This window comes from Anser anser (assembly GCF_964211835.1).
Source record: "Anser anser genome assembly, chromosome: 5".
Taxonomy (NCBI): Eukaryota; Metazoa; Chordata; class Aves; order Anseriformes; family Anatidae; genus Anser; species Anser anser.
The window spans coordinates 39,888,525-39,900,789 of record NC_139725.1 but is presented as its reverse complement, the minus strand read 5'-3'; the positions used below and the strand labels follow the sequence as shown (position 1 = coordinate 39,900,789).

At 39.2% G+C, this 12,265-nt stretch overlaps 1 protein-coding gene across 1 annotated transcript in view; it reads left to right on the top strand.

Moving 5' to 3' along the window:
• Window positions 1-1,954: 1,954 nt before the first annotated feature.
• The window catches only part of MUC2 (mucin 2, oligomeric mucus/gel-forming), an 84,100-nt gene continuing 73,789 nt past the window's right edge, over window positions 1,955-12,265 (top strand). The window contains exons 1-11 of the mRNA XM_083840293.1: window positions 1,955-2,083; window positions 3,685-3,949; window positions 5,957-6,071; window positions 6,494-6,584; window positions 6,979-7,088; window positions 7,329-7,545; window positions 8,003-8,128; window positions 8,668-8,785; window positions 9,103-9,241; window positions 9,917-10,027; window positions 10,364-10,433. Coding sequence (XP_083696419.1) covers window positions 2,014-2,083; window positions 3,685-3,949; window positions 5,957-6,071; window positions 6,494-6,584; window positions 6,979-7,088; window positions 7,329-7,545; window positions 8,003-8,128; window positions 8,668-8,785; window positions 9,103-9,241; window positions 9,917-10,027; window positions 10,364-10,433 — 1,432 coding nt within the window. The 5' untranslated portion in view covers window positions 1,955-2,013. The remainder of the gene's footprint in view (window positions 2,084-3,684; window positions 3,950-5,956; window positions 6,072-6,493; window positions 6,585-6,978; window positions 7,089-7,328; window positions 7,546-8,002; window positions 8,129-8,667; window positions 8,786-9,102; window positions 9,242-9,916; window positions 10,028-10,363; window positions 10,434-12,265) is intronic.

Below are 12,265 nucleotides of genomic sequence, written 5' to 3'. Positions count from 1 at the left end.
GAACTATAGGCCTGTCAGTTTGACCTCAGTGCCGGGGAAGCTCATGGAGCAGATTATCTTGAGGGTCATCACGCGGCACTTGCAGGGCAAGCAGGCGATCAGGCCCAGTCAGCATGGGTTTATGAAAGGCAGGTCCTGCTTGACGAACCTGATCTCCTTCTATGACCAAGTGACGCGCTTGGTGGATGAGGGAAAGGCTGTGGACGTGGTCTACCTTGACCTCAGTAAGGCTTTTGACACCGTTCCCCACAACATTCTCCTCAAGAAACTGGCTGCTCGGGGCTTGGACTGGCGTACGCTTCGCTGGGTTAGAAACTGGCTGGATGGCCGGGCCCAGAGAGTTGTGGTGAATGGAGTCAAATCTGGCTGGAGGCCGGTCACTAGTGGAGTCCCCCAGGGCTCGGTACTGGGGCCGGTCCTCTTTAATATCTTAATATCTTTATTGATGATCTGGATGAGGGCGTCCAGTGCACCCTCAGTAAGTTTGCAGATGACACCAAGCTAAGTGCGTGTGTCGATCTGCTCGAGGGCAGGAAGGCTCTGCAGGAGGATCTGCATAGGCTGGAGCGATGGGCTGAGGTCAACTGCATGAAGTTCAACAAGGCCAAGTGCCGGGTCCTGCACCTGGGCTGCAACAACCCCAAGCAGAGCTACAGGCTGGGAGATGAGTGGCTGGAAAGCTGCCTGGCCGAGAAGGACCTGGGAGTATTGGTGGATAGTCGGCTGAATATGAGCCAGCAGTGTGCCCAGGTGGCCAAGAAGGCCAACGGCATCCTGGCCTGTATAAGAAGCAGTGTGGCCAGCAGGTCGAGGGAAGTGATTGTGCCCCTGTACTCGGCTCTGGTGAGGCCGCACCTCGAGTACTGTGTTCAGTTTTGGGCCCCTCGCTACAGGAAGGACATGGACGTGCTCGAGCGAGTCCAGAGAAGGGCGACCAAGCTGGTGAGGGGTCTGGAAAACAAGTCTTACGAGGAGCGGCTGAGGGAGCTGGGCTTGTTCAGCCTGGAGAAGAGGAGGCTCAGGGGCGACCTCATCGCTCTCTACAGTTACCTGAAAGGAGGCTGTAGAGAGGTGGGGGTTGGTCTATTCTCCCACGTGCCTGGTGACAGGACGAGGGGGAATGGGCTAAAGTTGCGACAGGGGAGTTTTAGGTTGGATGTTAGGAAGTACTTCTTTACCGAAAGGGTTATTAAGCATTGGAACGGGCTGCCCAGGGAGGTGGTGGAGTCACCATCCCTGGAGGTCTTTAAAAGACGTTTAGATGTAGAGCTTGGGGATATGGTTTAGTGGAGTACTTAGTGTTAGGTCGGAGGTTGGACTCGATGATCTTGAGGTCTCTTCCAACCTAGAAAAATCTGTGAATCTGTGAATAATTTTTAAGGGTTTTATAAAGGTGTATATATATATATTATATATATATATATCATATATATATAAAGGGTTTAATATAAACCTTATAAACCTTATAAAGGTTTTTTTATAAAGGTATTATTTTTATTTATAAGGGTTACAGTTGTCTAATAGGAGCTTCAGAAGACATATTTCATATTTAGGGAAATCATTCTATGTGATGGTGAAAAATGGAAGTCCTTTGGCTTTGAAGCTGTTGTTTAAGGATATCTCACTTTAAACTTCATTCAAGGGATTTCCTTTCTCTGCCACTCCAAAATTCACTGTTTGTTATAGGAGTTACTGAAGGTTAAACTTGGCGTGAGCATTAGAAGGATTTAAAAGCATAGCATCCTGTAGGAGAAAGAAATAGAGCAATAAAAAACTTAATGATTAATGAATCAATATTATGCCATTTCCTGTATACTAAATTCTTTCATTTACAGTGAAAAATACCTGTCTGTTTACTTCTTATCTTCTGTAAATATCACACCTATTTTTTTTACCCCTCCTCTTTCCTCCTCCCTTTGCATCTCCTCCCCTGTGATAGAATCAATTGCATCAGTGGATATTATATAAAGAAAAGTTTTCAGTGGAGTTCACAGTTCACCCACCTTAGCCGCCATGGGGCTAAGAATTGCCAGCCTCTTTATGCTTTGGCTGGCTCTTTCCAACACAAATGAAATAAGAAAAGGTAAGCTCTGGAAATGATATGGTGGTAGATCACTTCCTGGAAAAGAGAGAGGAGAGAATTAAAATATTACTGCAAAGGTAGAAGGAGGTAGTGTATTTAAATATCACAATGGAGTTTTAAGGTGTCTTGAATTTCTTTAACTTTCAAATACTGAGGCTGCATGGCTCAGCCCAACATAGGTAGATACTGTTCTCTTCGGAGAGGTTGGAGCCTATATCTACAGCATTAATCTCTCATATGAAGTGCTTGGAAAATATTTTCAGTATTACTTTTCTTTCCATGTGTTGAGAGTTTCTTAGGCATTACAACTACTTGACAGAAAGAAATTACAGAATTTCGTTTGGTTCGTTGTTACACAATGAAGAAAGCATATGATCGTGCATTACATGGTTACTTTGGAACAACATAAATGCTTTCTTCAGAAGTGAGCATACTGACATTGGACAAAGCTCATTTTGTCATTCACGACATGAATAATCCTTCTCTACAAACTCCAATTTACTCTATATGTTATCAACTTTAAAGTGTTGAAATTGAATGCTCGTACTGATAATTATTTTAGAGAAAGGTGATTAATTTTGTGCAGTGTTTGAGTTTGGGATATTGATCTTGGTTTGCTGTGTCTTGAGTTTAGCAATAGGAGGAAAGCGCTATCTTGCATTTTGGATCCTAGTTGTGAGCTGTGGGCAAATCTCTGTGTAGCCTTCATTTTGGGGAGAGAAGCATACCAGCTTGGTTAGTACCATCATGGCTGGATGCATCTGGTATGATCGATACCATCAAAGTACAGTAACTTTGAGGTCCCCATGGTAGTTCTGCTTTCTCAGATTAAACACTGCAAGAAAACCCTGTGGAGGTGAGTGGCAAGTGTGCTCTTGTCAAACTGCCCAAGTATGCTCAGCTTCTATGCTCACCTCTAATCTGCAGCATCTTGAGATTTACCATGGCTGGAAAGGGAATAAATTTCAGAGCATCAGCTTTATGTTTTTTCTTTTTCTTTTTCTTGGCTGCTACTGCCACAGTTATTCTCTACCCTATCTTCTGCAGAGCTCTCTGTGGTAATAGAAATCACTATTTCAGTTAGGAAAATGAATAATTCTTTAAAAACTCCTGCTATGCACAGATTTTACCTATTTGTCCTCCAGAATAGTAGTGGCACTTGCTTGACTTCTTAACTGTTTCCTTTCTAGTGCATGTTGCACCGGGGAAGGAAATAACTCTTAGAAATACTAAATACTACTAATATATCACTGTGATTCAGAATAAATTCATATATTTGGCGAAGCAACCTCTATTGTACTTATGCACCAGCTTGTTAGTGGTCAGAGGGTTAAGTTTCCCCACCTTGCAGATTCCTTCACCTCAGTGAGGACTGCAATATATACCCAGGTCCCAGCAATATTTGTTAATGTCTTGTTTTTCATCAGATATTCACATCTCTTCTGCTTAATAGGCAGATACTTGATTAGGCTTGAGATATGGAGTCACCATGCATTTAATTGCAAATGGCTTCTACTGTATACTGCAGCACTTGCCTTCTCTTGACTCTAGTTCCTTCATTTCACTTTTTTCCTGACTACTACTTTTTCATAACTTAACAGGAAGGACAAGAAATCATGGACACTATGTCTGCAGCACTTGGGGAAACAACCACTTCAAAACTTTTGATGGAGACATCTATCAATTTCCTGGCATTTGCGAGTATAATTTTGTTTCTGACTGCCAAGAGACTTACAAGGAGTTCTCTGTCCACATTCAGCGTGGTCTGAACAGCAATAACCACCCTGAGATCCAGTATATTCTATTAACAATCAAGGATTTCACGGTGTACCTCCAACCAAAACTGACTGTGGTGGATGGGCGGATGTAAGTACCTTTAGTGTAATACTGCTGGGAAGCTAAAAGCAAGATAAATTCTTTACACATCTTTCTGTATACCTCTTAAGTTAATAGCTAAAAACATTTCTATAAGCCAAAAAAGCCATTGAAAATCCAGCATAAAAGTTGCTTTGGGGAGGGGCTTTACTGTGATAAAAATCTGTTCAAAGATAGAAAATAGCGTTCTGTTCTCCAGGGATCATACCAGAATGCATAACAAAATAACATGAAGTTACACAAAATGCGTTCTTGCCCCAAACTGAAAAAGCCCCTCACCGTGTACTCAGGTCTTATAAAGAACTCCATGAAAAACATGTTTAGAAATCCTTTAAAAATTGTTTTTCTTGAACCAGGCCTCTTTTTATCTCAAGTATTGTTCATAAAACAATAGATTCTTTATGAACAGAGGCTTGTAGAACAGGTTTTTGCTGCATGCAGGATTTAGATTTTGTAGAACTTAATTTCCCATATTGCTCTTTAAATGGGTATGATCCATTTCCATATACAATACCATTTCACACCACTGAAGTGAAACCTGCAAAGCAGATAAATCTATGAATTTGCCTTTTGGTGCCTGATCCACTGCTTAATTGAATGTTATAGTATTAGAAGAAATAGGAATATTCCACGCTGTGATATCTAAGAGGTGAAAAGCTGCCCAATGTTTTATAATCCTCTCTAAAAATATGATCAAGTAAGGCTTCATTGTGAAGGACAAACAATGCAGCCAGAAGTAGAAATAATGGCATCTGAGTTCCTGCCTAGTATTTAGATGTGTGAGTCATATGGCCGTATTAAAAATACCTGAGGTAAACAGTTGGAAAGATCCCAGCGACAGGAGATAAGGAGATAAAATTCTCCCTGTCAAGACACTAGTTAAGTAGAGACATTCATAGACATATAAATCCTAATAGATAACAATTACCACTGGCAAGTCTGTAGAAAATGTACAGGTTATTTTGACTGGACTCCAGTGTACACTCCTTTTGTTTGAACAGACTCAGTCTTTTCAATTTTATAGGATGAGGCTGCTTGCCACAATCCCTTTATTGCCAGATGAATTTCAGCGGTGTGACTTGTTCCATAGTGCACCGTAAGACAGATATACACAAATAGGAGAGATGTCCCATGAATTGATTCCTTATCAGACAAAAACCTTCTATACCCAGCCTTGTGCAAAATATCCTATGTCACATTAACATGCATTACTGTCACCATTAATAAGCTCGGTTCTGCCAACTGAAAACTACTGGACTGACTACTGAAACTAACTACTGAACTTCTCTTAACATGCTTCCTTCTCTACACATTTTTCTAACAATTTGTTGTCAGTCCCCATACCTGCCTATGTTTTTTGAATTATCTCTTGAAATGGAAAATCCATTCAAAAGAACATTCATTCCTTCTGAAATGGTTGCCAGAGTTTTTAAACAGAGAAACTTCTATTTATGCTGTTATTTCTTTGGTAAAAGTAAATGATTAGCGAGCATTTGAATATTCTCTATTAATACCACAATGATGTTGAAGAGATCTGGATTTTTTTTTGCCTGTTTTTTTTCTTTTTTTAATTAAAGAACCTATGCTTTCGAGGAGCCTTTTGCCACTGAAGATGCTTTACAACTTAAGGGCAATGAGTTTTCTTGTCAAGTGTCAGCGAAGGAGATTTTTATGCCTCATTAAAACCAGGCATCCTGTGCAGCTAGAATCAGATAGATAGAAATATCAAATATAGAATAGAATAAAATAGAATAGTTCAGTTGGAAGGGACCTTCAAAGGTCATCAAGTCCAGCAGCTTGATCACTTCAGGGCTAACCAAAAACTAAAGCATAACATTAAGGCAGTATCCAAATGCCTCTTGACCACTGACAGGCCTGAGGCCATGGTTTCCCTAGAGGCTGATTTCTCCATTCATTAGGGTATTTGGCTTATCACAGATATTCACACCACCCTTTATGTTTCTGTACTAATTCAAAGTCTGTGATTTTTTTTCCTAGAGTCAAAACACCTTACTACAGCTCTGGTTTGCTTATTGAGAGCAGTGACATTTACACCAAGGTTTATGCCAAGTTAGGCCTGATTCTGATATGGAATCAGGAAGATGCACTGATGGTATGTATAATCAATTTATTTTTATCTAGCATTTCCTGAGTTTAACAGACTACTATAGACTGAACAGAAGTAGAATTTGATGGACTGAACAGAGCTACAGTGTTAGGCTGACTCATCCAACTGGCTCTTAGTGTACCTTATTTTAAAAAGGTAAAGTTCCTTTCTCTGCAATGTGACAGAAGTAGTAGTATGGCATGCAGATGATCTTACTAGTCAAAAGAAAGGGAACGGGAGCTTTCTGAGAAATAGCTGAAGTTTTTACTGTAACACCCCACAGTCTGATCTGCATTTTCCTTTATTTGCCTTGTAAAGGACCGCTATCATCAATTTACCTAATTTCCAGCAAGACTTAAATCTTATGTATATAGGGAAAAAAAAAATGTAATTCTTTTCTGTTTCCCCCTTTTCTTTCCATTACCTAGGTGGAGCTGGACAGCAAGTTTAGCAACCAGACCTGTGGTCTTTGCGGGGATTACAATGGAATTCCAATCTACAATGAGTTTATCAGTGGAGGTGAGTCATCATACCACACTGACAGTTATCCCAAAAGATAGGCTCATAAGCATTGTGTATAGGAGCATCACAAGAGAGCAAATTTTACCTCTGATATCTCTGTGTTTGTCTAAGAGTAAGCATTGTATTCCAGTGCTGCATTCCTAGCCTACGCCTGCTTTATTCCAGGTTCATCATCTTTTTCTCTTCTCTGCTGGCCTTCTTTTCTTGTTACCTGTTTAAATTTTTAAGTACACTTCAAACAGAGATAATTCAGAACAGAGATCCGCATTTGACAGACCTAGTTTGTATTATAGTAACTGCTTTTCTTAATCAGTAGAGTCACAGGAATCAGATGTTCCTTGTTGTCAATTTTTTGGTCTTAGCAAAACCTCTTGTTAATTTTTTCTCACAGTGGCAAGCTACAATGCAATTACATATGGGAATTTACAGAAGATCAGCAAACCCAATGACAAATGTGAAGACCCCGATGAAACTCTGGCTCTTCCAAGCTGTAATGAACATGTGAGTAATCCTACTTGTGACCTTTGGTTTCATAGGCACATGGAGACATCCTGGCACTATGGAGTGTTTGTGCACGAGGAGATGGGAAGATTTCAGCCATTCCAGGGCAAATGGTTTCTTCTTCCTTGCTTGAGTAATTGTTGCTGTTCAGGAGAATACAGTTTTTATGACCAGGAAAGGAAGTGTCTAGGAGGTCAGGTGCTTACAAATCTCTTAAATAATTTTACTCTTCCTCCTTAGCGTGATGAGTGTGAGAGGCTGCTGACCTCCTCTGCATTTGATGACTGTCAGTCACGCCTTAATTTGGAAATGTACATCCAAGCCTGCATGCAGGACAAGTGTGCATGTAATGGAAATGAGGACTCCTTCTGCCTCTGCAGCACCATCTCGGAGTATTCTCGTCAGTGTTCGCACGCAGGTGGCCGGCCGGGTGAATGGAGGACACAGTCCTTTTGCCGTAAGCAGCTATATCAATTTTACAAAAACAAATGTCTCATGAATGTAGCGCTGTGAAATATTTAAATTAATTTCTCCTTTACAAAGTTATAGCCATACACAATGAATTGCATACCAGTAGTGCAATAAACTAAATACTATGGTTTTGCTGTTTTCTTCTTCTATTACCTTGATTATAAAGAAATCATTTTCAGCAAATAGAAATTCTGTTCCCATTAAAAAGCTCAAGATCTGATACTGTAGGTGAGTGAGATAACTTGATTTATTCAAGACTGAAGGGAGAAAATAAAAAAGGCAGGGATAGCAATTCAGAAACAAACATTAAACATGCTTTGCAAAATGGAGGCTGTCTTGGGACACCACCAGCTTGAGGGGAGTGGGTCATATGATCTGTATTTTTTCGAGGAATGATGGACTTCTCACTCAAATAACTGATGGTGTCTTTCTCATTTTTTCAGCCAAGACCTGTCCTGGCAACATGATCTATAGAGAAAGTGGCTCACCCTGCATGGATACTTGCTCACACTTGGAGATCAGCAGCCTTTGTGAGGAGCACTACATGGATGGTTGTTTCTGTCCTGAAGGCAAGTGTATTTCTAGTTCCTGTATGTGCATGCATCTGTATTATTTTTACTTATCTTTGTATTAGAAAGCAAAACAAGAACAAAACTAGGAACTCTAGCAAAGGAGGTATAATTAAAATATTAAATGTCATCAAATTGTATCTTAAAATTATTATTGCAACTCATTATTTTGAGTTAAATTCTAGGACTTATTGTCAAATTTAGAAAAAAGATTACTATGACAGTATAGGTTGTATGCCAGAAGGTCTGAAAAGCTGAAGAGGTAAAATTTTGAGATTGTTATTTTATATTTTTATTAATCTTTTCATTTGTGTGTAGTTGTGCAAATGGCTAGGCTAAGATTTTCAAAGCTGGATGAAAGTGTTTTCCATAGCTCTTAGATTACAAAAAATTAGAAACACTTTTCTTCAGTTTTGCTTACCTAAGCCTCTGTTTTCTGTGCCAAGTTGAGAATGTCTCCCCTCTCAGATTTTCTTCTTTGTGGAAATTGCTCATTTCAGAAGGAGCTGTAATGGTTTGTTTACTGTTGTGCTTTACAGGAACTGTGTATGATGATATTACTGAAAAAGGCTGCATACCTGTTAGCCAGTGCCACTGCAGACTCCATGGAAAGGGGTATTCCCCTGGAGAAACCATTACCAATGAATGTGAAGAATGGTAAGGATCATGGTTATACACCTTTTTTTAAATGATTGTATGTGGGTCTGTCCTTTTCAATATTCCACGTAGTTGTAAAATTCCTGAAAACATTCTGAACTTATGTATATGTTGACTGTCTATACGGCCAGTTTTCTGAAAAGTTGTCTTGTATCTATAGTTTATGAGAGGGGGAAATCTTAAGGAAATGGTCAAATAAACAGTTTTAAAACACCTGGGGATGTGTTGCCGTTTGCTAGCTATACAGATGCTTTCAGTGCTCTCAGCTGCTATAATACCAACATGCATCTCTGGATTATTTATTTCTCTGTTTATAGCACCTGTGATTCAGGCAGATGGACATGCAAAGATTTACCCTGTCCAGGCACGTGTTCAGTGGAAGGAGGTTCCCATATCACTACCTTTGATGGGAAGAAATACACCTTCCATGGAGACTGTTACTATGTGTTGGCCAAGGTACTGTGTACTGTAAGGCTTTACTCTCATAGAGTGAAGGCAAGTAAGTGTTTGCGCACTTATGTAACAGCTGTAAATTTTTCTTTTATTCTACTTTTATGGGATTAGGGAAGAAGAAATGCTAAAAGAGTGACGATTTCAGGATGGGCTATAACAGCCCCATGGGAGGACTTGGGCCCTTGCTGCAATGGGTGGCTTACTTAGCAGACTACATATGCTGTCATTACCCAACGGAGTCCTTCATGTATTAAAAAAAAAAAAATCAAAGCAGCATGCTGGCTACCTGGATAGGTATACTGCAAAAAATTGGCAGTTGTCAGGATTAAAATGTCTCAGCCAGGTCTTTATAGGTGTTTCTGTGTTTGAGTGTCAAAACCAGCTAGGGAAAAGAGCTTGGCAGCTATTTCATTCATTTATCCCTAAAGTATCTAGTGCCTGTTTTTCCAGAGAATGACAAAGATCTTGTTGAACTAGAAACCATACCACTGTTGTTTTTTGTTGTTGTTGTTGTTTGTTTTTCTGAAAGTGTTCTCTTATGGAGATAGCTATAAAACCTCAGTTTTAGCACTAAGTTCTACAGCAATTGTTATTGTGACTGATGAGTTTAGTCATTGTTTTGGAAATCATCTTGTATGTGAGATGTTTGATTGGACATTTATTTCCCTGTCATTGTAGGGTACTGTAAATGATACTCATGCCCTCCTGGCAGAGCTGGCTCCCTGTGGCTCCACAGATGGGCAGACCTGTTTGAAGACTGTTGTGCTGTTAGTAGATGCCAAAAAAAATGTAAGTGTTGAGTGGGTTCTCCTGAATGTTTTGAAAATTAGCATATTTCCTATACTGTGGAGCAATAACCAACTCTTTTTGTTACTGCCATGAATTGTTGTAGGCAAGTGTAATTGAAACACTGAATAGCAAGACCAAACTTTGCTCATGTTATACAGGCCCACTTCCACTTTAATTTTAAGACAGATTCTTCCTGTCCTAAATTTTAAGTTCTAGCCACGGTCTAAATGTGCAAAATGTTGGCTCTTCTCTCTCCCCTCATATAAAGTTATTTTTTATCAATTTGTGTTCCTCTTAGTACCTGGAACCTCATTGATCCTATTTGCTTTTGTACAGGTGGTGGTTTTCAAATCAGATGGCAGCGTGTTACTGAATGAGATGACAGTGAATGTGCCTCATGTATCAGGTAAGGGATACAGCCTTAAGTGTTGTCACACAGCTGACTTCTCATGTAGGGATGTATTTTTTCAGAGACAAAAGTTGGAGAGAGGCATGTGAAATATGTTCAAATGTTGAAAAAAGAACTGAATGTGTTCTGAATGATTTTGAGGTGAATGTGATTTAATCATTGTCACTGAAAATTTCATGGACAGATTCAATATGTATGCAGAGAATGACTAAAAAAAATGTCCCTTAACTTTTTTCATACAGCTTGAATATATTTTGGCATGTAACTTGGGAAGAGGAATTGTCGTGGCTTAAACTTAAAGTATATAATTAATTTACTTACAAAGCAGCGTTTAGCACTTTCAAAGTCTGGGTATGTGATGTTGGAATGTCCTAGCTCTCAGTCGTCGTAAGGCTCAGGCATGTGGACCCCACCCCACCACTTCCCCATGCCCTTTTGTCTGTGGAAAGAAAGCCTGGCACAGGATAACTGCCATATTTTATGGTCAACCAAGGCAGGAAAGAGAGATGTGCTATGTAGTGTCCTTTTATCTTCCTAGCTCGCTTGAGACACCAAAATATTTTTATATAATCAGTGGACATAGACACTTCCAGAGACTGACTCAGATGACCTAATTTAGGACCCTAACTTCTGGTGGGATGTAATTATCAAACAGCAGCTGTGATGTCCTGGAGTAACTTCTGAAAGCAATGTAGAACTTCTCTTTATCACTCCTTTTCAGATATGCTCAGGCAGCACACTGACACAGTATGTGTTGCTTCTTATTTACCAGCCTATCTGCAGATGATAAAATACTTGCAAGGAAGTAATTCTTTATCTGAAAGGACAAGCATTCATGGGAGGAGACAGTTGTGAATGTTTATTTTAAAACAATTACAGTGTCTAGCTGAAGGTTTAGAGAAATAAAACTGTTCTAGGCGATAAAGTAGACCATCTAATAAATGGATTAAATAGATAAATAGAGCATATAATAATTGATTTGCTATAAGAAATTATGTATCAGGAAATAGGGAGCCCAGTTCCTCTACTATGCTGATTTTATACATAATTCTTCTGGGTTTTCTATAATGGCTTGATTATGTTATATTGTCCATGTAAAATATAAGAAAATCCAGAGCCTTTTTTTTCAAGTACCTTACGACTAAAACAACATTTAGAATTAAGTGGTTTTATTTTGTTAATATTATTGTGTGTGCAGTTTTTAAAATAGGGCAAAGCATTGTTATCCCACTGGATCAGGGCATAAGTTGATAGCTAGCTAAAAAACGACATTCTCTTGGATAGTATTGCGTGTTGCAGGGGCTTGTTATATATAGCATGTTATAGGGTTTATAATATTGCATATTATGCAGCTTTAATTTCCTTTCCAGAAGTATGCAGCAACAGCTTATGAGAGAATTTGACTGGAAGGACCACTGGTCTATATCTTTCCCATATTTTGCTCAGGAAAGAGTATCTAAGATTTTATTAGAAGCAGTATATAGCTGTGTATCTCTTGTAGAGACACATCCATTACTCAGTGCACACAGCAGTGCTGGGATAATATTTTCTCAAAAAATCTCTTCCTTTTCAGATTGCTCATCATAAATGAGTTTGTATTGAATCTGCCTTGCAGAAAATCTGAATTTGGTTCTGATCTTAGGGCTGAGTCATTTTAGGTAATTAACTCGTTAAGTTAGTAAGTCTATTGTGTCTAGCTGACCAATGATCTTTAGAGGAAAAAAAAATATTCTGATCCTGTTCTCTGGAGTTTTTATGATAAACAATATCTCAGAAGCTAATAAGAAATGTTTGTTTCAGCAACCGATGTATTTACTACACAGTTCATG